Raw genomic sequence first — 25,912 nt, 5'->3', positions numbered from 1 at the left:
TTTTTTTTTTTTTAAGATTTTATTTGACAGAGAGAGACACAGAGAGGGAACACAAGCAGGGGGAGTGGGAGAGGGAGAAGCAGGTCTCCTGCTGAGCAGGGAGCCCAATGCGGGGCTCGACCCCAGGACCCTGGGATCATGACCTGAGCCGAAGGCAGATGCTTAACAACTGAGCCACCCAGGTGCCCCTGCAGAGGGAGAATCTTAAGCAGACTCCATGCCCAGCTGGGGAGTCCAACATGGGGCTCGATCTCACGACCCTAAGATCATGACCTGAGTCAAAATCAAGAGTTGGAACACTTAACCAACTGAGCCACCCAGGCACCTCCCATTCAATGTTTATAACACATATTTACAAAAGTAACTTTTCCAAAACAAAACTTAGAAGTGGCACTGTTCTATAGTCTTACAAATCTCCTGAATGGCGGAATTCTCATAGTGCTTCTGCGCTCAGCCTGTTGCAGGATGTTGTTCTGGCTGAAGGACATGAAAACAATCTGGCCCCACACAGGTATGTAGTTGGAAAAGGAGGCATATTTAATAGCTTTTTCAGACAATAGTATTGATACTACACTAAAAATTGACAAATGAGTGAAGGTTTTTAGTTTCTTCTCATTAAAATTATCTCCAAAATGATGACATTATTTGGGGGCAACACTAGAAACTACCCAGGTTTCGGCACCATGGTCTTTACAAAGTTAACATGAGCCTTCTGGAGTCAGGAGTCCTATTTATTTCCCATTCAAAGCGTTCTTCCCTGGTTTGTTCTTCAAGGCTTCGCAGGCTGCAGGGCACAGGACAGGTGGAAGTTGGTTGGTTTCTTTTCACTCAGGGGCCAGGCTGGCCCAGGTGAATTTTAGGCTGTGTTCTAAAATGGAGGTCATTATCGAATCTCAGGGTGAGACTGTGACTTTCTTCTCAATTTTTCCATCAGGTTTATCCATATAAGGTTGTTTCTCAAAACTCAGGGGGTAGTAAAGAAGGAGACGAAACAGAAGATTTTTATTGAAAGTAACTTAAATATTATGTAAACTTGACTTGAAAGGTACTTTTCATTTTTTCATCATTTAAAAAATTGTGTCTAAAGACAGATCAAATGCCAAAGCATATAACAGATCTATAGTTAAACAACCCTTTACCCATGAAGTCAATATTATTGAGAAGTGTTTATTTTCCCTCTTGAAATGGCTAAGCTGGGTAATAATATGGCTGCAGGTGTATATTCACATTGCTTCCTTCACTGCTTCTCTCTTTCAAACACACCAATCTTTCAGAACTACTGTCACTGAAGCGCCGGCCTTTGGCAACAGAATGATTCTCGGGTCTTACAGGTCCAAGGCCCAGTGGACAGACAGACTCTTGTCCTCCACGCTGGCCACCATGTCTTCAACAGCATTCCAGTCAAGCTTGCTGAGGATGCTGCCGGTGCTCTCAGACATGCCGTCCGTGCCACGGAAAGGAGGCTCTAGCTCTTCTTCAGCTGCTGACAAGTCCTATCAAAGTAAGAAAGGCAGTAAGTTGTGGTCTAAGCCTGAGAAAAAGTAAATGGAACATGAACTAAGCTTTCCAAAGATTCTAGAGTTGCTCATCCACCAACTGGTGAAGCAAACCAGGGCGGTGATTGCCCAGCACATCTTGATGGACAACAGGCTGAACATCATCTGACACAACCAGATCTGAAGAATGGACACAATGGATTTTTATACTCATAATACAATTATCTGTTCTTTGTTATTCTTTAGTTGAAAGGAAAATACAAATTCAAGGAAAATTCTGAAAGATAAATGCTAGAGTACTAAGCCAAAATTGAAGATGCTTTGAATTACTACTTCAATCTTGCAGGATCTCCACATCCCACAGAAAACAATAAGCAACAACTGGATAACACAGAGAAATCACTAGGCAGACTGAAATCTGGAATAACACTTACTTGTAAAAGGGAACTATGACTCTCGTGAAGAATTGTTCGGATGTGTGAAGGTACCATCCAGGGACTCACCATGGTCTCCTCTCTCTCATACTCTATACACATCTGCTTTGATCGAGGTGAAAGCTCAGCACTAATGTGATTTTTTGTACACTGCAGACGACATGGAGCACCAGAACCTTTCAAGAGAAAAGGACAAAGCTACATGGGTCTGACTCATTTACAACTTGTTTATTCTGACTTTTATCATCAAATCCAAGGCAGTCACATTCTACCTAATATTTAAGATTCATTTTTAAGAAGTCTCTGTACTCAACACGGGGCTCGAACTCACAACCCGGAGATCAGGGGTCGCACACTCCACCAGCTGAGCCAGCCAGGGGCCCCTTACTGAATAATCGAATCACAAGGCCTAGCTATGGTTTTAACAATTTCTGCCCTGTCAGTGTGATAGAAGGAAACTGAATTCTGGCGATCTCTTCATTTTAAAAAGAACAGTAACCTATAGGACAAGAGAGTCCAGGGAGGAGAGGCTGCAGATGTAACAGAACTGTGGAGAAGTTCCAGCTGCAAAGTTGGGTGAACAAACACTGTGGCGAAAAAGAAAACAGCCAGCTCGGGGCGCCTGGGTGGCTCAGATGGTTAAGCGTCTGCCTTCGGCTCAAGTCATGATCCCGGGGGGGGGGGGGGAGGGTGTCCTGGCTCAGCGGGGAGTCTGCTTCTCCCTCTCCCTGCTGTTCCCCCTGCTTGTGCTCTGTCAAATAAATAAATAAAATCTTTAAAAAAGAAAACAGCCAGTAAAACAGAACAGCTTGAGATTGAAGGATGACAAAGAGAGCAACCACCAAGTGGTTAAGCAGTAAGATAATCATGAGGGCACGAGGGCAGGCCGTCTCCAGAGCAGACGGAAACTCGTGGGGCCGGGGAGCTGAGGCAGCTGCCCCAGGTGTTCAGGCTGTGAAAGAGCAGAACAGCTGTAACCACCAACTAATCCCAGCCCCACTTCTGCCACAGTTAATTTGGTAACCAGACTTTGATACTCATCAAATGAACATAATTACTGCAATCTAAAAAGAATGACAAAATCATCGCCAAAATTAAGAAATTAAGGCTAATGGTCCTGCACTTTAGGATGAACCTTTGCCTGTGGGGAAGGCACACATCTTGGGAAGCTGTCTGGCTCTCACCTTGCTTCCTGCAGTGATGGCCTTGTAATTTTCTTCTCTTCAGATCGGAGTACATTTCTCTAGGATTTGTTCGGGATAGCCAATCTTAAAATACAACATGAAAACAATGCTGCAAAACTGAGCATGTGCAAAGCTTTTCAAGTCTGGGTGTTTGTGCCCCAGTGTGGACAGTGGACACGTTCTACAGTAAAAGTTCAGTGATACATCAGGAAGAAACCCCACCGTGGAAACTAGGCCGGCAAGTGCAGCAGCTTCCCTCGAAGTAGGACAGTGACCACCGCCCCCATTTCTTTATGAAGCATACTGCCAAATGATGTCTATGGAGTCCAACCTGAGGAATCGGAAACTGAACAGTAGAACTGCATCTACTCCCTGTTCCACCCCCAGAAGAAAACCCTGTTCCTCCACTTGCCCCTCCTGTGTCTGATCCTGGGCCATACTCTAGACCCACAGCCAAGCTAGATACTTGGAGTCATATTCAATTTCATCCTGTTACAGGCAGGGCTACCCCTGGACAATGAAAGAAGTACTTCTGTTTGCCTTTCTATGGGCAAGGGCTCACACTGGATCATAATTCACTTCGCAAAACCCTGGATCTCTGGAGCTTTCATAAATATAGTATCAGTGTACATAGAATTTCAGCTATTTTTAGGGCCAACACTGTATTTTGGGGTATTTTATCTGTTAAACGAACATTGCTAGATATTTGTTTAGAAAATAATAAAATAGCTTTGGGGTACTCTAAACTAGAAAACACTTTACAAAAGATTAAAAGGAGAGACTTGGAAAGAAAAAAAAAAGTCTGGGATTATACAATTAAAAGCACAGGAAATGATGCTTCTAGCACTCAAACTGATCCTAGTAATTACAGCCTTGGGATTTAAGGCATTGAGTGGGGGAAAACCGTGGAAAAAGAACCAAAGAGAATTTCTAGGAAATACAGCCATCAACAGTAAAACCTGATAGGTTAAAGAGCAGATGCAGCTGAAGAGAGAGGCGGTGAACTGGAAGACGGCGGCACTGGAGAGAGGCCTGAGGGCAGGAATAGACTCATTCATGTTTCTCATCGTTTTTATATTACATATAATCAGTGTTTGCGTCTTTGTCCCTACCAAAATGTAGTTCTTTCTGTAAATCAGGATAATGCCATAGAGCTCACTCAGTTAATGTGAGGATTAAGTGAGATCATGCACAGGCAGTGTTAATACAATGCTTGGCATCAAGCATCGCTTCCCTAAGCCTCTCTGGCTTCAGCAGTAAGACGGGGATCACAGATGCCCTGTCTATCTACCAGGCCGTTACAGAGAGCTCACAGGAGAATCATGTGAACGTACTTTTTAAATGGTGAAGAGTAACACGGGGCGAGGGGTAGGCCAGGGCTAGATCTGAATTCTTAGGCATTAAGATCATGACCACTTCACTCTCTAGTTGATCAGAGCACAGCTAATTTAGAATCCCCAAACTTAAGGGTCTGTGTGCTGCATGACTCTGTGACGATGGCCCCCTCTGAATACTTGTTTTTATGTTCAGTACTTTGCTAAGCCCATAATATATGTTTTCACTCTAATAATCTGGAGTTTGCAGGTAAGAAAGTTGAGGCTTACACAGATGGGTCCGGAATTTGCCCAGAGCTAGAGAGTAAGTGGTGAACCAGGATTCTAAAGAGAGCTAACTCCGCAGACTGTTCCCTTAACCACTCTACCACACTGCCATACCCTTCATTCTGAAATCTGTATTTGAAATTTCTAAGAGGGTCTTACGATTTTTAAAAATTTAAGTTGAAGAAATAAAGTTATTCTTTATTTCTCCCTTACCTTTTTGGAAGGTAACTGGAGATGGGACAGCCGCTTTTACTGCCGCTTTGGCTCCAGCACCTTTATTCTGTATGGCAGAAGTAGCAGTTCCTGTAGAAACAGGCAAACTTCTTTAACCTTCTGTATGCGCCCATGATGTTTCACATACCGTACTGTACATTCTTTGAGGACAGAAACTACTGATTAGGAAGGGGCCCAATAAATGGTGGTTGATTTGAACCAAGAAAGCAAAACAAAAGTGCAGATGAAGGAAGGGAAAGCTCTACTTTGAAACTTGGTATCCTCATAGCGGGACCATGGTCCTTTCTCAAACTGGCAAATGTGCCTTGACAACCTCTCAGGCAACTGGAAAAGCCAGCCACATACGCCTATTAGCGGGAAACACCTTGACAGAATGCCAGGTTAGATGTTATCAAAAGAATGATTCACTAAGGTTTCTTAAATTCCAGGACTAATAACCACCATTTATTATTTATGTTATGCAAAAGTTTTACTTTTTACCTTCAACACCCCTATGAGTTAGGTTTTAAATAACATAATTGAAGGCACCAAGTAAGCAGCAGAGCTGGGATATGAATGTAGGCCTGGATGATTCCAAAAGCTGGAACATTTTTTTATGTTTTTGATGCCTCTCAGTTACTTATCATAGAGTCCTTATATTGTTTTTGATAGAACTATACATAAAACAAGCCAAAAAAAAAAAAAAAAAGGCAGGGAGATCTCTAAGTATAACATCTTGCAATCAGGGCTGGAGATATTTGGCAGAAATGACACACTGCTTTACAAGACAGATAACAACACATAGTCAGACTCACAAGCATCTCAGAAGAACTCTTCTTTTACAAACGCGCTGCAGTGAACTTAAAAGTCTTGATGAGTCCTCACTTCCCCATCTGCACTGACCGAACTGCCTCACATGGGCTCCGGGGATCTGTGTCCCTGACTAGGGGAGAGCCTGGGATCCATCATGCCTGCGTTTCCCCCACTGCCACACAATCCTGGGGGACCTAAAGCCTCGGAATGTAGCCAGGGGAAACGGCTGGGTTCTGGGGGTGGTAGAGGTCACACCAAGGCGCAACCTGGATAGAAGCCAGCATGGTCACCGGCCCCTCCAGTTGCCTTTGTCTCTCCTCTTCTGGGGAAGCTAAGGGACAGGTTAGCTGGGATGATGGCAAGTTACATGGTGGTCTTCTCTGACATAGGATGAATACAGCAACACCTACCCACTAATATCCCTGAACAGTAGTTTATAAATAGCTATTTTTAGTCAGAAAAACAGCCATTTTTTTTCATGTATCCAAGTATTCAATAGTCTCATTTGTTCAATGTAAGCGGTATATAAGATAGAGAAGACAGTGTTGCTACCTTCAGAAGATTCAGTCTAGCATGGGACAAAAGTTCACAAGTGACTACATGAGACCTGTGGCAGCAATGCCTCAGAGTCACAAACATGTGACCAGGGGCCAGAGGACACAAATGGTAGCAAAGGCAGCTGAGACCGTTGTCGCTGATACTCACAACCACCAGGCCAGTTAAGTATTGGCCCCAATTTAAAATTCATTACATCAGTTTAGAAGAACTGAAGAATTAAGATGAGGGGTGGCTTCCAAAACACGGAGGTGAGGCATTCAAGGTGAGGGAGACTTTTGAGGGAAGAGAGGGGTGCCGAGCACAGCCTGTGGCTAGAAAGCAAGCTGGCCCGCAGCACCTGTGAGATGGGGAAAGGGGGCTAAGAAGGCAGAGGGGGAGGCTGCCCAAAGGCCAGGGATGAGCTCTGGACTGGTCTGTGTGGGGTGGGGGTCCCTTGAGGGCTTCTGAACCCAGCATGCAGGAGCACCTCTTCAAGGACAGTCCAGCAAGGGCGGGGAGCCGACCAAAGAAGGGCCGAGGCCTCAGCCCAGGCGAGTGCAGCATAACCATGCAGGCCTGACACTGGACAGACCCAAGACAAAGACATTTCCACAGAATCCAAGACTTTTCCATCTGATATTAAGAAACCGTGGATTCAAGTTTAAAATCCTTCCAATTTTTGGTATTTCTTTAACTTTGGCAAATGTATCAGGTGTAAAATAAAAATTAAAAAAAGAAAACATGGTTACTATTTTGAAATTTTAGTTTAAAAAGAGCACTGTTTTCTTATTGTAATTTGTTAATCAAGAGCAAGAGTTAAACTATGCAGTTTTTTTTTTTTTAATATTTTATTTATTTATTTGAGAGAGAGAGAACAAGAGATAGAGAGCATGAGAGGGAAGAGGGTCAGAGGGAGAAGCAGACTCCCCGCTGAGCAGGGAGCCCGATGTGGGACTCGATCCCGGGACTCCAGGATCATGACCCGAGCCGAAGGCAGTCACTTAACCAACTGAGCCACCCAGGCGCCCCTAAACTATGAAGTTTTATTAAGAGGACTAGAGTTTATGGAAATTTCAATTTTCTAAATTGAGGCAGCATAATGAAGCATGGGTTCTAAGTGTGTAGGCTCTAGACCCAAACTGAGTTTAAATCCCAGCACTGCCACTTCCTAGCTATCTGATCTCAGGCAGTTATTTCAACTTTCTCTGCCTGGGTTTTCTCATCTGTAAAATGGGAACATTTGTAACTAAAGGTGTAACCAGAACCTGGCACATTAGTTTTTATATAGCTAAAAGCTGTCTGCATTTATACTACATATTAACTATGATTATACATTTTTTAAAGATTTTCTTTATTTTTAGAAAGAGAGTGTGAGCAGGGGGAGGAGCAGAGGGAGAACCCCAAGTAGACTCCACACTGAGTGCAGAGTCTGATGTGAGGCTCAATATCATGACCCTGAGATCATGACCTGAGCCAAAAATAAAAAAGCCAGACACTTGGGGCACCTGGGTGGCTCAGTTGATAAGCCTCTGCCTTCGGCTCAGGTCATGATCCCGGGATCATGGGATCAAGCCCCATGTCAGGCTCCCTGCTCAGTGGGGAGTCCGCTTTTCCTTCTCCCTCTGTGCTCTCTCTCTCTCAAATAAAAATCTTAAAAAAAAAAAAAAAAAAGCCAGACACTCAACCACCTGAGCCACCCAGGCGTCCCTATGATTATACATTTTTAATGTGTAATCATTTCATAAAATAAATATGTTTTACTCTGGCAATCAAAACCCAAATATGGCAAAATTAACTAAAGGAAGGCTAGCAATAAATAACAGATATTATATCTTCAAATGTGGAAAAGGATGTTCAAAAGGTAAAAACACGGGGTGCCTGGGTGGCTCAGTTGGTTAAGCAACTGCCTTCGGCTCGGGTCATGATCCTGGAGTCCCGGAATCGAGTCCCACATCGGGCTCCCTGCTCAGCGAGGAGCCTGCTTCTCCCTCTCCCACTCTCCCCTCTCATGTACTCTCTCTCTCTCTCATTCTCGCTCTCTCAAATAAATAAATCTTTAAGAAAAAAAAGGTAAAAACATGATACTTCAATATGAGCCTCATAGTATTCCTCTTCTGTGATATCCTGATACCCATCTATCTAGTCCATCCTGACATCTATAAGAACTTGATTTGTAAAAATGCCTACCTCTTTAGCCAGACACACAAAAGAAACAGATTCCCAAATAAGTCTTATCTAAATATTGACTGTTCAAGTTTTATTATAAAAAGGCCATTTGTTTAAGATTTCTGGAGTCTTCCTATTTCAAAGCAATAGAACAAACAAAATCCCAGCACAGGTAAGTCTTTATCAATCCTGCAACTTGTATTCTGCTGAAATGAGAACGGCTTTTCACTACGATTTCATTTTACTAATGAAAACCAACTCTGGAGATAAGGAGGTCCAAATTACACAAAATTTACAATTTAAAAAAAGCTTAAAATCTTACCACGTGACCAAGGAGGGCCTTGAGGTTTCCCCTTTCGGATGTAACTTGGTCTGGATATATATTTGAATTTTCCAGGCTGATTTATTGGAATATTGTGACCATACTGATTCTCTCTAAAGTAGAAATTACATAATTATTATATTCCTAGAATCTCATATCCATAATGAAGTACATTTCAAAAGACCCAAATTCTAGCTCAGATTAATACATTCACTTCACATTGCTTATTCTGTACCTTAGTGATACATTTTGTGTTATAACAATTCCCAACAAATTATTCTTCATGTCTCATACCTTAAACTTCATTTGTTTCTTTCAAAGAAATTGTTTTTGGTTATCTGTCCATTTCAAATTATCTATGTATTTGGCAGTTACTTATGTATTTAATACCCTGCTTTATATTAGAGAAGATTCAAGGGAATCTCTGGTGTTTTGAGTAGACCCCAAATTATATACACACAAGGGATCTGATTACATGTGGGTTTGTGCTGGGAAGAGACAGAGAAGTGATAAGCTGGTGAGGGCTGTTTCTGTAAGAGTAGAGCCAAGTGGAGAAACAGGGCGAACAGTTACATGGCAGATTGCAGAGAAGGAGGAAATGGAATTGAACAGGTATCAAAACTGTATTAGGTATATGCCAAAGTGCTCTGTCATATCTTAGAGATATAATGACATTGTTATCTTTTTCCTTGGTGATTCTATAAACTTAAAAAGATGTCGTAATTATGGGACCATGTTTTTCTTTACTTGATTTTCTTATTTCTGAGCAGGGTAGATGCAAATACACTGAACTTGGGGGACAAAAGCACTCAACTCTTATCAGGCCTGACATAATCGTGCTGAACAACATGCCAAACTCTCTTACCGTCTTGGAGAAAGAGAGTGTTGCCCTCGGGAAGCGTGAGCAGCCCTGGGTTTGTTAGGCAAGGCTTTCTGGGCGGTTGTTGGTGGCTGTACCGATTCGGATAGCAGTTCATTCATCAGGCTATATGCTTGTGAGAGCCGCCGACTATAGTGGTCAGACAGTAGCAATCTTCAGACAAAGAATTAAACAACATTTAATAAAAGAGTCATTTTCACTTCATACCTCCAGAGGGAATGTAATGTTTGACTATCACCTAGCTTTTGTTTTTTTCAATGCTTTTCAAATGCAAATTGATATTTCAGATTTCTGAAATCGATTAGGCGGAAATTAGTAAAGCTACCTGTAGTTATGGCCCTTTGGGTATTTTCAAAATGCACATACATATCTGGATTGGGAGAGGGAGGGCAATAGCAGAAATAAAAGTCATGAAAATTCAATGGAATAAACAATATTTGAAAGCAGATTCCTAAAAAGGCTAGTAGAGTCTATTTTCCTTGCAGTTATCTCTCATAATTTTCTGTTTATGGACAAAAAGGGGCTACTGTGAAGACTAGAGTTCCTCAGGCATTGTCCATGCCTCAGGTGTGCAAACTGGAGAGCGTGCTGGGGGGACAGCTACCCAGCTCACCTGTCCTTCTCGTTCTTCATCTTCTGTCTCAGCCTGATTTCCCGTGAAGTCATGTAAAACTGCATGAGAAACACCCCATTAGTCCATTATGGTTCAGTTCAAATAATTAAGCCCTTGTGATCCATGGAAAACATGAAAATTCCACTAATCAATTTTAATAGGAAGTTAAAACATATTTTTGCTATTCAGGAAACAATGCAAAACACTGTCATATTTGACAAAGCTTCCTATCCCAAGTACAAAACACGAAAATGTTAAAGCATCATGTAATTAAAAACTAGTTTAATAAGTAGAATGCTAGCTAAATTCACGTATTTTCTCAAGAGAGAACCTTATCAGCTGCATTTAATTTAAATTCAATTAACATACAGTGTCAGCTGCATTTAAAATGGGAAACAAGAACATTTTAAGGATGAAGACACATACACTTCATACTCAGCCTTGTGATTAATCTCACTAACAGTGTGCTTGATAAAGCAGGAGTAGACCTTTAAAGCTATCATTTTGATGTTTTAAAATGTCTACCAGTCACCTAATGTAGTATGTTCACTGCGACGTAAAAACGCCTCAAAACTTATGCACCAGGAGGCAAATTAGCAAGTGTCTTATTCCAGAATATTAAAAGTTACTACTGAGTTACTAATGAAGTCCTTTTACACACAATTTCGTGTATAAAAGTGTGCACACAGAAGTGCATGCACTCTCTGTAGCTCCTACTTGGAGAGTAGTGAGTGACACTACTCTCCTTGGAAGACACTGCTTCCTTGGAAGCAGTGAGTGACAAATTAGAGGTCTTATTAATTTCTGATATAAATTCAAATGAAAGTTTTAATTACATTAACCCCTCACTAATCCCATACCTTCACCTAAATAGAAGCTAAAAATAAACAGGTGCTTGCCATTGTGAAGGAATAGTCACAAAGTCCAACAACCAAGCAATCCCAGTGCCCTCAGAGTTAATTTGTTCTAAATTTGGACACAATTCTAACTATCTAGGGTATTTGCTTGGTTGACAGAGAGGCCAATATCAGAACCCACCCACCTGGGCTGGAGGAGCACACACATAAACACATGAACTTGAAGATTCTAGTCAGGTGCCTCAGCAGCCTTGATGGTCATTACGGGTCCTTAACACTCTCCACCACAACGTTGTATTAACATCAGGGCACCCGGGTGGCTCAGTCGGTTAAGCAACTCTTGATTTTGGTTCAGGTCATGATCTCGGGGCCTTAAGATTCTCACCCTCTCCCTCGGCCCCTCCCTCCCGCTCATGTGTATATACGTGAGCGCATGCTCTCTCTCAAAAAAAAAGGTTATATTAACATCAACAAGCTTTCTCTAGACACAAGTTAAGTATACAATTTATGTACTAGTTCACCTATTTTGCACCATTTGGTGCTTAAATGTGACAGCCATATCTGGAAAATTCACTTTTATAGAACATGTTCCTCTAATGATGTCAAAAAAAATTAAGTACTATTATATTTTATTTCAAATTACAAAGTAAAAGATAAACTAAGTATAATTCAAATGCAATTTTCATAGTAATGATGTGATTATCAAAGTAACATTGCTTTATTTCACCTTCTGAAGAAAACTGCTTCTGACCAGCTACAGTGATGCCCACAGTCAGGGCTCAGTAAATAAATGTGGACAGTTTAAAGGGCAGCTGACACGCGTGCACACACGCCACCGTACCCTTGGTACCTGAATCATACTCTATTTTTTGTAGATAACTTGTGGATACAAAATTATTTTTTTAAATGGCTTTACTACACACAGTCAGTTGTTCAACTGCCACTGACTCTCACTGAAAATTAAGGGAACAGCTCCAACTGGTCACCAATCACTCAGTCTCTTCACTTGGTTAAAATCAGCGAGAGCCATAGTTAGCCTGGGGAAGAAAAAGTATTTAAGATAGTTCAACAGGACATGGTTTGTAGAATACCTTGTTATGTTTTGTTAAGGTAATTAACATTTTCTGACAAGTAAAATGGTGACATTTCTGTCTAATAAAAAATGCATCCAAATTATGTTAATCCTTTTCTTGAATATTTGCCAGGGAAACACTGCACATATTCAGGGCTATCCCACTGCCCATTGCCCCTGATACTGCACACTTACTGCACACTTACTGGATTGCTCCTCGGGCAGAAAGGGTCATGTTCTTGCCCCCTCTTCTCCGCCAGCTGGTTTAAGTACTCTGCCATTCTTTCCTTGCGTTTTCTTTTCATCCACACCTGAATTTCTCTTCTTTCCTTCTCAGTTCTCTGTGTTCGTCTACCAGAAGAATGCTGAATTCTGAGAAATTTAACAGACAGGGCATCACTTGATTTTACATTTTTTATGGATCTAAGTAAACTAAGTACTGTTTATTTGGAAAGGGATTTTTTTTTAAGATTTTTTTAAAGTAATTTCTATACCCAACATGGGGCTTGAACTCACAACCCTGAGATCAAGAGTCACACGTGCCACCGACTAAGCCCGCCAGCTGCCCGTTTGGAAAGATTTTTCCCATTCTCAAAAAGTAGTACACATTCATGTCTCTATCGACTTGCACCAACCTGTTCCCTGAAATCCACTAAAAATGATCTCAGAAAGCTCATCAACCACATGATGTACTGTATGGTAACTAACAAAACATAATGAAATAAAAATAAATTTAAAAGAAAAAAGAAGGGGAGGGGAGGGGAGGGAAGGGAAGGGAAGCTCACCAACAGCTTCTTCATCCTACTGGACTTCCCTATAACATTTAATACAATTGGCTCCTCTTTTCTATGTTAAACTCTCTCTTACATGGGTCTTACTCTAACTCTGAAAACACTGTGCAGCCTCCTACATTGGGTCCTTTAGTCTCTGCTCACCATTTCAATATTAATGTCTTACTAAAAGTTCTGTTTTGGACTTCTTCCCCAATCCTCTTACTCCTGGACTATCTCAATCACTTTCAAAACTTATACTACAGAGATGACTTCTAAACAGCTGCCCTTGTAGATCTAGCCACATTCATGCCCACACCATATTCCCCATGGGCTGGCCTGAGCTAGTTATGGCTGACCCATTCCTGCAAGACACAGGACTCCTCTGATGGGCAACGCTGATGGATGTCTTACCACTGACCCAGCTGAAACTTTCCTGTAACACCGTACTCCCACATTCCACTTACTCAACCTCCTCTTCCCCCTTCCCTCTCTCCTTCACGGGGTGGGCACACCTACACTGTGGTCTGATGCTTCCCCCCACTTCTGTGTCCCCCCCCACAGGCCTTTCTCCCGATAAATGTCTTGCACATCTAATCCCATCTTGGCTTCTGCTTCTCAGATGACAGGAACTGACACAAGTAGTACTGAAAATAATCCAAGAAAACAGGTGGTGTGAGACAGGGATCTGGGGCAGACTCATCACCCAGCATGAGAGGAGAACATCATCCATCATCCTAAATGGCAGACCACCAGTACAAACAATGTGGCTTATACTGAAAACCTGCTTTTCCTTCTGGAAGTCTGGATTTGGTATGTGCCAGGAAGAGGCTGCCTACTCAACCAGCCCCCAAGAAAAACTCTGGGCACTGAGTCCCTAAATGAGCCTCCGTGGTGGACATGATCTCACGTGTGCTGGAGGAATTGTGTCCTGTTGGGCCCGCACCAGGAGAGGATTCTTAGGAACCTGTGCCTGGTTTCCCTCAGAATTCACTGCATGCAGTCTCTTCTCCTTGCTGGTTTTGCTTTGAATTCTCTTGTTTTAATAAATTAAGTCATGAGTATGACTCTGTAAGTTCTGTAAGTCCTCCCAATCAGTGACCCTAAGGTGATCCTGGGGACCCCTAACATAGGATCAGATCCACATCCACACTGGGACTGCAGTCTGACAGTTGTCCCCACTTCCTCAGGCTCCTGCCCCTTTCTCCCTCACAGGTGTTCCTCCAAATCTCATGCTCACCTAAATCTCATTTTGGCATTTGCTTCTGGGATGACCTAAAACTAATGTGCCAATGAATATCACTAATGGAATATTCTCCTGGCACCTTATAACATTTCTGAAACTACATTCTCTATCTTGCCAAAGAAATCACCATCAACTTAGTCATCCAAATAGAAAATCATTCTCACTTCCTCCTGACAGCCTCCAGGTTTACTCATGATTATTACCCTACACTCTCCATTCTGAGCCCCTTCATCTTTAGATTACTGAAGTAAGACCTCTAGTTGGCTCCCATTTCTAGTTTAAAGCCCCTTGTTGACCCCCTTACTGCTTGCAGATAAGGAATGGGTGCCTTTGGTCCCCAATCTATAGCCAGCACACCCAGCCAGACCCTCTCTCTCCTTCCAATACATAAACTCCAGTCCTATATAACTCCCAGCCCATATCTACTCATTGCTCCTTTGCATTTTATATTCTTGCTGCCTTGAATACCCTTTCTACTATTTATAAGCAACACGAATTTCTATCGGACCTTTGAAATACAGCTCAAACACCGTAACTAGTGAAGCTGCTGCCTTGGACTGACTCTCCCCTCAAGCTCCCATAGCACCATGATACAGTTTGGTCTTATGTCACACTCTTTCTATAGTTCTATCTCCATTCAAGAGTACAAGCCATATTTTTATTCTTCTAAATCTTGATACTTAATACATTATTGATGAAATATTCATAACATTCATAAGACTGACTCTTATATAAACAAGCCAATAGGTATATATATATCCCACGGAAGCATTAATAGGAGAGCCAGACTTTATTCTATCAGGAACCAGTTCTTGGATCAGGACACATTGCAAGGAAAAACATTTTAACCTAATATTCCAGGAAAAGGCTATTTAATACATATTCTAAGGATTAGTATTTAGGGCAAAGTACTATGGATGAAGTCTTTAATTGGGGTGCCTGGGTGGCTCAGTCGGTTAAGCGGTTGACTCTTGATTCTGGCTCAGGTCATGATCTCAGGGTTGTGGGACTGAGCCCCACATCAGGCTCCACACTCAGTGCAGAGTCTGTTTGTCCCCCTCCCTCCCCCTTTACCCCTTCCCCCACTTGCCTGCAGGTGCATACACACACACGCTCTCTTCCTCTAAAAAGGAATGGATAAATAAAATCTTTTTAAAAAATCTTTAATTACTTCTAAAAAGAAAGGATTAAGTTTATGTTGTACTTAAAGTGATGAGAGCTTCCAGGGAAGAAAGCAGAGTAGGAGAACCCTAAGCTCATCTCATCCCATGGATATGATTAGATAACACTGATCAAAGACTGGAAGAACAAACTCTCCACAGCTAAATGTAGAGAAGACGCCACATCAAAGCGGGCAGGAAGGGTGGAGACACAGTCAGGGGCTAAATGGAACCACAGAACTGTCCACTGGAGGGACGGATGCTGCGGGCATGGAGAGGGGAGAGAAACAGATCCTCACACTGAGGAGCCCATGCAGGAAAAATGAATCCCCATAACATCTGACTTCGGAAACCACAGGGGTTGAATTTTGCAAGTTCTTATAATCAGCAGGACTTAAAACCTGGAACTTTAAACAGCAGCAGGCTCAGCTCTGGGAGAGCCTGGAGGGAGAAAGGAAACTGAGTCCCTGCCCTTAAAGGGAGAGCACAAGAGACAGCCCTGCAGGATACAGCAGAGAAGAAGCAGTTTGAAAAATGCCTGGGGCATAGGGGAGGGAGGTTTGTGAAGACACAGAGAAATATGTCCCAAATAAAAGAACAGGGCAGAATCACAGAAAGAAACCCATGTGAAATGGACATAGTAATATGACTGAGAGAGAACTTAAAATAATGGTCATAAAGATGCTCACTGAAAAAAGAATAAAGGACATCAGTGAGACCCTGAACAAAGAGATGGAAAACATAAAAAAGAACCAATCAGAGATGAATAACACAATAAATTAAATTAAAAGTACACTAGATAGAATGAATAGTAGACTAGAGGAAGTAGAAAAATGGATCAACAACCTGGAGAACAGAGTAATGGAAAGCAATCAAGCTGAACAGGTGCGAGAAAATAATAATACAAAATAAAAATAGTCTTAGGGCCTCAGCAACACCATCAAGTGTAATAACATTTGCATTATAGGGATCCCAAAACGAGAAGAGAGAGAAAAGGGAGCAGAAAATTTACTTCAAGAAAATAGTATCTGAAAATTTCCCAAATCTGGAGAGAGAAACAGAAAATCAGATCCAGTAAGCACAGAAATCCCCCAATAAAATCAACCCAAGGAGGTCTTCACCAAGACACATAGTAATTAAAATGGCAAAAAGTAGTGATAAAGAGAGAATTTTAAAAGCAGCAAGAGAAAAGAAAACAGTTACATCCAAGGGAAACCTCATAAGGCAATCAGCTGATTTTTCAGCAGAAACTGGGCAGGTCAAAAGGGAGTGGAATGATATATTCAAAGTGCTGAAAGGAAAAAACCTGCAGCCAAGAATACTCTATCCAGCAAGGCTATCATTCAGAATAGGAGAGAAAGAGTTTTCCAGACAAACAAAAGTTAAAAGAATTCATGACCACTAAACCAGCCCTATAAGAAATCTCAAAGGGGACTCTTCAAGGTGGAAAGGAAAAATCGTAACTAGGAGTAAGTAGGAAGTGAAAAAATAATAAAAATAAGTATATGTATAAAAATCAAAGAACTCACAAAATAAAAGGATGTAAAGTAGGACACCATACACCTAAAACACAGGAGGTGGGGAGAAGAGTAAAGAATGGGTTCAAACTTAAGCACACATCAACTTAATATAGACTGCTATATGCATAAGATGTTATATACAAACCGAATGGTAACTACAAATTAAAACCGGTAATAGATACGCAAAAAATGAAGGGAAAGGAATCCAAGTATATCACTAAAGAAAGCCAGCAAACCATGAGAAAAGAGAGCAAGAGAAGAAAGGAACAGAGAAGCAGCACAAACACAACCATAAAACAAGTAACAAAATGGCAATAAGTACATACCTATCAATAATTACTTTGAATATAATTGGACAACCTACAAGAATTCTTCCTCGAAACATATAACCTCCCAAAACTGAAGCAGGAAGAAATAGAATATTTGAACAGACTGATTATCAGCAATGAAATTGAATCTGTAATCAAAAAACTTCCAACAAACAAATCCAGGACCAGACAGCTTCACAGATGAATTCTACCAAACATGTACAGAAGAGTTTATATCTTTCCTTCCCAAACTATTCCAAAAATAGAAAAGGAAGGAAAGCTTCCAAATTAATTCTATGAGACCAGCATTACCTCAATACCAAAACCAGATAAAGACACTACAAAAAAAAGAGAGAGAGAGAACTACTGTGGCACCCGGGTGGCTCAGTTTGTTAAGCATCCGACTCTTGATTTCGGCTCAGGTCATGATCTTGGGGGTTGTGAGAATGAGACCTGCATTGGGCTCCATGCTCAGCAGGGAGTCTGCTTCAGATTCTCTCTCCATCTCCCTCTGCCCCTCCCCCCACACTCTCTCTCTAAAATAATAATCCTTAAAAAAAGAGAGAGAACTATAGGCCAATATCTCTGATGAACACAGATGTAAAAATCCTCAACAAAGTATTAGCAAACCAAATTAACAATACATTAAAAAAATCATTCACTACAATTAAGTGGGATTTATTCCAAGGATTCAAGGGTGGTTCAATATTTGCAAACCAAGGGGTGCCTGGGTGGTTCAGTCGTTAAGCATCTGCCTTTGGCTCAGGTCACGATCCTGGGGTCTTGGGATTGAGCCCCACATTGGGCTCCCTGCTCAGAAGGAAGCCTGCTTCTCCCTCTCCCACTCCCCCTGCTTGTGTTCCCTCTCTCACTGTCTCTGTCAAATAAATATTTTTTAAAAAATCTGCAAATCAATGTGATACATCACATCAAAAGAGAAAGGATAAAAAATATATAATCATTTCAATGGATGCAGAAAAAGCATTTGACAAAGTACAACATCCATACATGACTAAAACCTTCAATGAAGTAGGTTTAGAGGGAACATACCTCAACATAATAAAGGCCATGTATGAAAAACCCACAGCTAATGTCATACTCAATGGTAAAAAACTTTAGAGCTTTTCCCCTAAGACCAGAACAAGACAAGGATGTCCACTCTCACCACTTGCATTCAACATAGTTCTGGAAGTCCTACCTACACAGACAAGAAAAAGGGAAAAAAGGCATCCAAATTGGTAAGAAAAAAATAAAACTTTCATTATTTGCAGATGACAAGATACTATATAGAGGAAACCCTAAAGACTCCACCAAAAAAACTAGAACTAATAATTGAATTCAGTAAGGTGCAGAACACAAAGTCAATATACAGAAATTCATTACATTTCTATATGAAGTAGCAGAAAAAGAAATTAAGAATATAATCCTATTTACAATTACATCAAAAATAATAAAACACCTAGGAAAAAAACTCATGAAGGAAGTGAAAGACCTGTATCCTGAAAATATAAAACAATGATGAAAGAAATTGAAGATGACACAAACAAATGGAAAGATATTCCATGTTCATGGATTGGGAGAACAAATACTGTTAAAATGTCCACACTACTCAAAGCAATCTTTTTTTTTTTTTTTTTTTTTAGGATTCAATGCAATCCTTATCAAATACCAACAGTATTTTTCAATGCAATCCTTATCAAATACCAACAGTATTTTTCACAAATAACCCCACCATGTGTATGGAACCACAAAAGACTCCATGTAGCCAAAGCAATCTTGAAAAAGTACAAAGGTGGAGGTATCACAATAACAGATTTCAAGATATACCACAATGCTGTAGTAATCAAAACAGTATGGTCCTGGCACAAAAATAGCCACGTAGCTCAATGAGACAGAACAGAGAGCCTAGAAATAATCACACTATTATATGGTCAATTAATCACTGGTAAATCAGGAAAGAATATGCAATGGGAAAAGATGGTTGTTTCCAACAAATGGTGTTGGGAAAACTGGACAGCAACATGCAAAACAATGAAACTGGACCACTTACACCAAACAGAAAAATAAATTAAAAATGGATTAAGGACCCAAATGTGAGACCTGAAACCATAAAAATTCTAGAAGAGAGCACAGGCAGTACTATCTCTGACATTGGTTGTGCAACATTTTTCTACATGTCTTCTGAGGCAAGGGTTATAAAAGAAAAATAAACTATTGGAACTACATCAAAATACAAAGCTTCTGCAGAGCAAAGCAAATAATTAACAAAACTAAAAGACAACCTACTGAATGGGAGAACTATTTGCAAATGGCATATCCAATAAAGGGTTAGTACCCAAAATAGATAAAGAACTTACACAACTCAACACCAAATAATCCAATTAAAAAAATGGGCAGAAGACATGAACAGACATTTCTCCAAAGAAGACATCTAAATGGCCAACAGACACATGAAAAGATGCTCAACATAACTCATCATCAGGGAACTGCATATCAAAACCACAATGAGATATCATCTCACACCTGTCAGAATGGCTAAAATAAAAAACCTAAGAATCAACAAGTGTCAGTGAGGATGTGGAGAAAAAGGAATCCTTGTACACTCTTGGTAGGAATGCAGACTGGTGCAGCCACTCTGGAAAACAGTATGGAGGTTCCCCAAAAAGTTAAAAATTCAACTACCTTATGATCCAGTAATTCCACTACTAAGTATTTTCCCAAAGAATACAAAAATACTAATTCCAAGGGAAATATGTAACCCCAATGTATATTGCAGTATTATTTACAATAGCCAAATTATGGAAGCAGCCCAGGTGTTCACTGATAGATGAATGGATAAAGAAGTGGTATATATACACCATGGAATATTACTCAGCCATAAAAATGAATGAAATCTTGCCATTTGCAACAACATGGATGGAGCTAGACAGTAGAGTATAATGCTAAGCAAAATAAGTCAGAGAAAGATAAATAAATACTGTATGATTTCACTCATATGTGGAATTTAAGAAACAAAACAAACGAACAACAAAAAAGAAAAGAGAAAAACCAAAAAACAGACTCTTAACTATAGACAACAAATAGATGGTTACCAGAGGGGAGGTGGGTGGGGGATGGGTAAAATGGGTAAAGGGGATTAGGAGCGCACTGGTCTTGAGGAGCACTGAGTAAAGTATGCAACTGCTGGATCACTATATTGTACTTCTGAAACTAATATAACACTGTATTTTGGGCGCCTGGGTGGCTCAGATGGTTGAGCGTCTGCCTTCAGCTCGGGTCATGATCCCAGGGTCCTGGGATCGAGTTCCACATCAGGCTCCCTGCTCAGCAGGGAGTCTGCTTCTCCCTCTCCCTCTGCCTGCCACTCCCCCCCACCGTGCTCTGTGTCAAATAAATAAAATCTTTAAAAAATATATATATATATATATACATATATATAACACTGTATGTTAACTATACTGAAATTTTTTTTTAAATCTCAAAATAAATAAATTAAAGATATAATAATGACAACAAAAATAAAATAAAGTAATGAGATCTTGGGAAAACTCCCCAGATAGAAAAAAATCTAAGTTTTGTGTTTGTTTCATAAAAATCACATTAAAATATGGCCAATTTTGAATATTCTTGAACCATAAACATTTTAAATGGGTTAAAAATGAATTATTCAAAGATTACCTGGAGATATTCTTAGCTTGTTGTTCTGTTAAACCAAGCTCCTCACTGGAAACACCATCTTTTGTTATAAGGTCCTCAATAATGTCTGCAATATCAGTTAATCCAGTCATCTGGAGTGGATCTACTGAAATGCTTCATTTTCAAATGCAATTTGAGAAATATAAGTCAGTATCTACAATTTAATTATATTAAACAAAAATTAACATGTAAAGTTTAAAAGTTATGTCCTCTAAGAGCATAAATGAACACAAAAATAATAAACACAGATCTAATGTTCCTTCTACTTTCCAGTAATCCTCAGCGCAAGTCTAATCATCAGTAATTGATGACTTCTTATGTGCTCATAGAAAAGCAAACATAAGGGGCGCCTGGGTGGCTCAGTCGTTAAGCGTCTGCCTTCGGCTCAGGTCATGATCCCGGGGTCCTGGGATCGAACCCCACATAAACCTCTCTGCTCAGTGGGAAGCCTGCTTCTCCCTCTCCCATTCCCCCTGATTGTGTTCCCTCTCTCTCTGTCTCTGTCAAAAAAAAAAAAAAAAAGCGAACATAAGGCTGAGGAGATAACCTCTACCTGTCCTGCCTGCTGAATACACATGCAGTGAAAAGTGTAGCAAACACAGTCTACTGCATTCTAATTACCTATGCTAAAACATAGGTGTATATAAAGGATATAATAAAGCAATCCTCAGCTTCTTAAAATACTCCATTCCCGATGAGAATTATATTCTTTTAGTCCATGAAAAAATATGTAGTATAGAAGCTCACATGCAAATGAACAACAAAATTTCCAAAGCACACAGTTTATACCCAACCTTAAGTAAACCTGTGAATTAATTCTTAAAAGATATTTACCTCTCAAATAACTCATCACTGTTATTCACACCTTAAAAGAAGAGAAAGATTATTAATAAAAATTGGGGGTCAATAATTTTCTCTACTTTCATCTATTAACCTGATTTAGAAATTATATAACCAGAAATTAAAATATTTTTAGGGGCGCCTGGGTGGCTCAGTCATTAAGCGTCTGCCTTCAGCTCAGGTCATGATCCCGGGGTCCTGGGATCGAGCCCCATATCGGGCCCCCTGCTTCTCCCTCTCCTCCCTTCTCTCTCTCTCTGATAAATAAAATCTTAAAAAAATAGATAAATAAAAGTAAAATTAAAATATTTTTAAACCTCCAAATAGGTTTAAAGATATATATGTGTAACCTATTTATCTTCCTCTTAAATATGCTATTTGGTAGTGAATACTCTGCGTTTTCAGATTATTACTCTTCTATTCAGAGTACTCTGAATACTTTAGGAAGTACAGTCCTTCTTTGCTTAGTACACAGTTTAAAATACAGAAGTGAGATTTACTAAAACAACAACAACAACAAAACAAAAATGCTCTGATGGTCTAAAAGTAATACATTTGGGAAAATATCTAATTTAATTCCAAGAAGCCATTACTTGGAAGAACAACAGCCAAAGAATAATTTTTAAACCTTGTCCAATATTAACTACATGTCTTTAAAGCAAAATACCTACTCAACTTTTGATATGTTTAATCCTCAAAGAGAATTGAGTTACTACGGGGGAAAGTGTTCTCAAAAATGTTTCCTTGTTAAGCTTTTCTTAGACAAATCTACCCTGCCCCAAGACTTATACATCCACGTGTCTTTACTATTAATTTTGCTTTCCTAAGCACATTGTTTTGTTTAATTTATTAATCTTCAAATCAAAGATTTTACATTATCTTTGTTCTCAGAGTTGGGGCATTTGTGAGGTTTTAATAGCAATTAATTCAATTTCACTATTTTTTTAAAGATTTTTTTGATTTTTAAGTAATCTCCACACCCAACATGGAGCTCGAACCCACAACCATGAGATCAAGAGTCGCATGCTCTACCAATTGAGCCAGCCAGGCACCCCTTAGATTTAACTATTAAGAAAATCCTCAATTACTAAAAGAAAAAAAATGGTAATGATGTAGGTTATAGAGTAATCAGATATAAAAGGTCTGACTGCTGAGAAATGAAATTTCTTTCTGATTCCTTTTATCAAAGGGCAGAAAAGTATTATATCCAAATAAATACCTTTAACAGTAGTTACACAGGAAGATTTGATCCTTACTTCATTTTCAAACCATTTTTGGAACTCTTCCTTTGGGAACTGCCTTCACAATTTACTGAACACAACAGATCAACTTTATTCCTTGAAAATCACAATTCTTTTTTTTTTTTTTTTAATTCCAAACAGTGACACTCAGCCTTATTATCTACTCCACTTATCAGAAATGCCTCTGGAAATCTTGTGGCTGTTACCCAAAATTAAATCCATCCTCAGTGAATAAATTATTTGCCACTGTTAAGAACATTCACAAGAATGTGCTAAGAAATGGAAGTCAATTTCAAATGAGGAAATCTGAGCTGTTTTTGAGCACTAGAAGTAGTACCAACTTTGGAAAAAGAAACACCCATTAGGCATCTAAATCCTGCACTCTAAAAAATAGTAATTTGGTTTCCTTTTTAGTTTACATTAGACATTGAATGCTAGAGAAAAACATTTTAATTATCTTTATATGTATTATGACATTTATTCACATTTTTCCTTTCTTCTCTTGCAACCTAATTTAAGAAGCTATTACAATTCTGAATGAATATTTTCAATCTCACTTTTCCTACTCCTTTGTTTTCTTCTTCCTTTAAACATTAAAAGAGTTTGTCTTTATCTCCATCCTGAAATGATCTTTGACTTCATTTCTCTTATTTTTCTACTTCCTTTTACCATCAGAACTGTTAAGTAGTCTATACGTACAGCTTCTTGAGCCTGTCTTTGTCCCCAAACAGCCTTCTACTCTGGATATTACCTGAAAGTCCCTAAAGTCCTTAACAAATTCAATCTTTATACTTGACATTCTGGTAGCTTGTGCAACTGTGAGCCACTCACTTCATTCTGAAGCCCCTTTACCAGAGTCTGCTTGTCCATCCCCCTCCCAGGGAGGCCTCCCATGCTCTCCCAAGGGTATCGTTTCACAAGCTGCTCTTTGGTTTTTTTTCCCTTTTTCCATATTTCTTGCTGAGAACAGATGCACCAAGTCTTGACTATATAATTAGGTAAAAGGCTCTTACATCTGTTTTTCAAGCATAAACCTCTCATCAAGTTCTACTTGCTGTCAAAAACCGGGTCCTAAATATGGCCATTTATATACCCAACATCACCTTATGTTACATTTGGTCTTAGGGTACTCTAGAATCTGACATCAGAGTTAGGATATCCTCGCTCCTACAGTATGACAACACAAAATCGCCATTCAGGTTCTCCTTCTCCTCCTCTTTTATCCGCTTAGTGAGTGGGTAACATGAGCTGCCTTCAGAATGTCTCCTGCTTTCCCACAACACTGCCCAGGCCCTTATTATTCCAAAGTCAGATGAAGGTAACAGCTCACTAAACGATCTATGTCTCCATTCTAGTCTTCAAAATCTCCTCATTCCACTTCTCTGCTCAGAATTCTCCAATGATGCCCTGATATAAAATGGAGTGTTCACTTCTCAGATACCCTCCACCACCTCTTTAACCTCATCTGTCAACTCTCTCCCATAAGCGTCAAAACGAAAGCTACAAATGACTGAGGACCTACAGGAATCAAACAGGTTCTGAGCTAGGTACTTTATATACAACACTCAATCTTCATAACTCTGTGAAGTGGAAATGATCAATCCCATAGGATGATGACCAAAATACAAATGGAATCCAGGAAGAATTTAGAGAAAAAAATTATAAGACTTAAAGCCAGCTTCTTAATAGCTTTTCTTTTAATAACCACTATGCCATTTAAAAATAGCATTTTTTACTGCTTATGCTACTTTAATAATGATAATAAAACATACTATAAACACTTAGTAAATTCATCATTTTTGACCATCAATAGCTGAGAGAAAAAACACACTTCAGAGCCACTGTCAGTAGTCCAAGTGTTGTATTTAGTATGACCTATTATTCATATGACAAAATGTGTTTGTTAGGACTAAAGAAGAACATTTTTAATTGCCAACTCCAAATGAAATAGAATGAAAAGTGGCACTAAACTTGTCTAAGTCTCAATATTCTCAACTGTACAGTGGGGCTAATAATGGCATCCACCTCGCAGGTTAGGCTCACACCGAGCTCAGTGCACATAGAGCAGCCTTATCTGGGACGCGGCAGTCTCCAGAAACTACAGCTGTTTGTTGTTTTGTTTTCATAATTAAAACTCCAGGTTCTCAATATTGGCTGAGTCTGAATTTCTCAAGTTTTATAAAAATCAGATAGTATAGTAAGTCCAGTTGCTATATATCTAACATTAATAAGTTAGCAAAATAACTTGGAGATATCTAATCATATATCTTATTGGAGATGATGATACATGCTTGCAATAGATCTTAGGAAGATGACAATCAAGTTCAAGTAAATGGCACAATCTTTAACTTCCCGCCCCTGAAATGTATAAATATTGCAAAATGGCTTCACAAATCCTTCACAACTGTGTTCCCAATAAAATACTCTTCAGTAACAGTATACTGGAAAACAAGAGTGTAAATGAAAAAAGTGAAGAACGATACCAGGAGAAGTTGTATTCTGGTCACTGAAAAGGCTGAGAGCCGAATCAGCAGAAGGAAACACATGGGTTTTTTGACTAGAATGAGTTTCTGTTACTGAAAATTCAGCTTCTGAAGTCTCCTCTTGGTCACTTTGAGCCTCCTTATTCATATGAGTCAGGAAACATACTAATCCAAAGTAAAATAGTAGAGGAAAAAAACACATGGGGAAAAAAAGATGTAACAGTTAACACTTTCACATGGCAACAGATATATCAGAAGTTTACAACATATTATTTTGATAACTTTCTACTGTATAATGAAATAATTTAATATATTTAAAATTTAATCTCCCTCATAGTAAAAAAACTATTAAATTTATTATCAGTTTCAGAAAACATGGCAGACTGAGCTAAAGTAGACAGGTTCATACCCTGTTATAGAAACACAGACGAAATGTTAAATTAAAAAAATAGATTAATAT

General features: G+C 39.6%; 1 protein-coding gene across 6 annotated transcripts in view; it reads right to left on the bottom strand.

Annotated features, from left to right (window-relative positions):
• Positions 1 to 212: 212 nt before the first annotated feature.
• Positions 213 to 25,912, bottom strand: part of CPLANE1 (ciliogenesis and planar polarity effector 1) — a 138,992-nt gene continuing 113,292 nt past the window's right edge. For 3 of the 6 annotated variants that reach the window (XM_027605165.2, XM_027605166.2, XM_027605164.2), the window contains 11 exons: positions 25,453 to 25,617; positions 21,723 to 21,753; positions 20,871 to 21,002; positions 12,395 to 12,560; positions 10,260 to 10,318; positions 9,632 to 9,799; positions 8,767 to 8,879; positions 4,929 to 5,018; positions 3,115 to 3,198; positions 1,931 to 2,106; positions 1,326 to 1,493 (listed from right to left, as the gene is read on the bottom strand). In XM_027605165.2, coding sequence (XP_027460966.2) covers positions 1,326 to 1,493; positions 1,931 to 2,106; positions 3,115 to 3,198; positions 4,929 to 5,018; positions 8,767 to 8,879; positions 9,632 to 9,799; positions 10,260 to 10,318; positions 12,395 to 12,560; positions 20,871 to 21,002; positions 21,723 to 21,753; positions 25,453 to 25,617 — 1,352 coding nt within the window. Of the gene's footprint in view, positions 1,494 to 1,930; positions 2,107 to 3,114; positions 3,199 to 4,928; positions 5,019 to 8,766; positions 8,880 to 9,631; positions 9,800 to 10,259; positions 10,319 to 12,394; positions 12,561 to 20,870; positions 21,003 to 21,722; positions 21,754 to 25,452; positions 25,618 to 25,912 lie in introns of all 6 variants that reach the window. The other 3 variants (XM_035727616.1, XM_027605170.2, XM_027605163.2) reach the window with 2 other exon arrangements.

The sequence above is a fragment of the Zalophus californianus genome, chromosome 5 (genome assembly GCF_009762305.2).
Source record: "Zalophus californianus isolate mZalCal1 chromosome 5, mZalCal1.pri.v2, whole genome shotgun sequence".
NCBI classification, from domain to species: domain Eukaryota; kingdom Metazoa; phylum Chordata; class Mammalia; order Carnivora; family Otariidae; genus Zalophus; species Zalophus californianus.
Note: the sequence above shows the minus strand (reverse complement) of the source record. Positions and strands in the feature narration are given on the sequence as shown.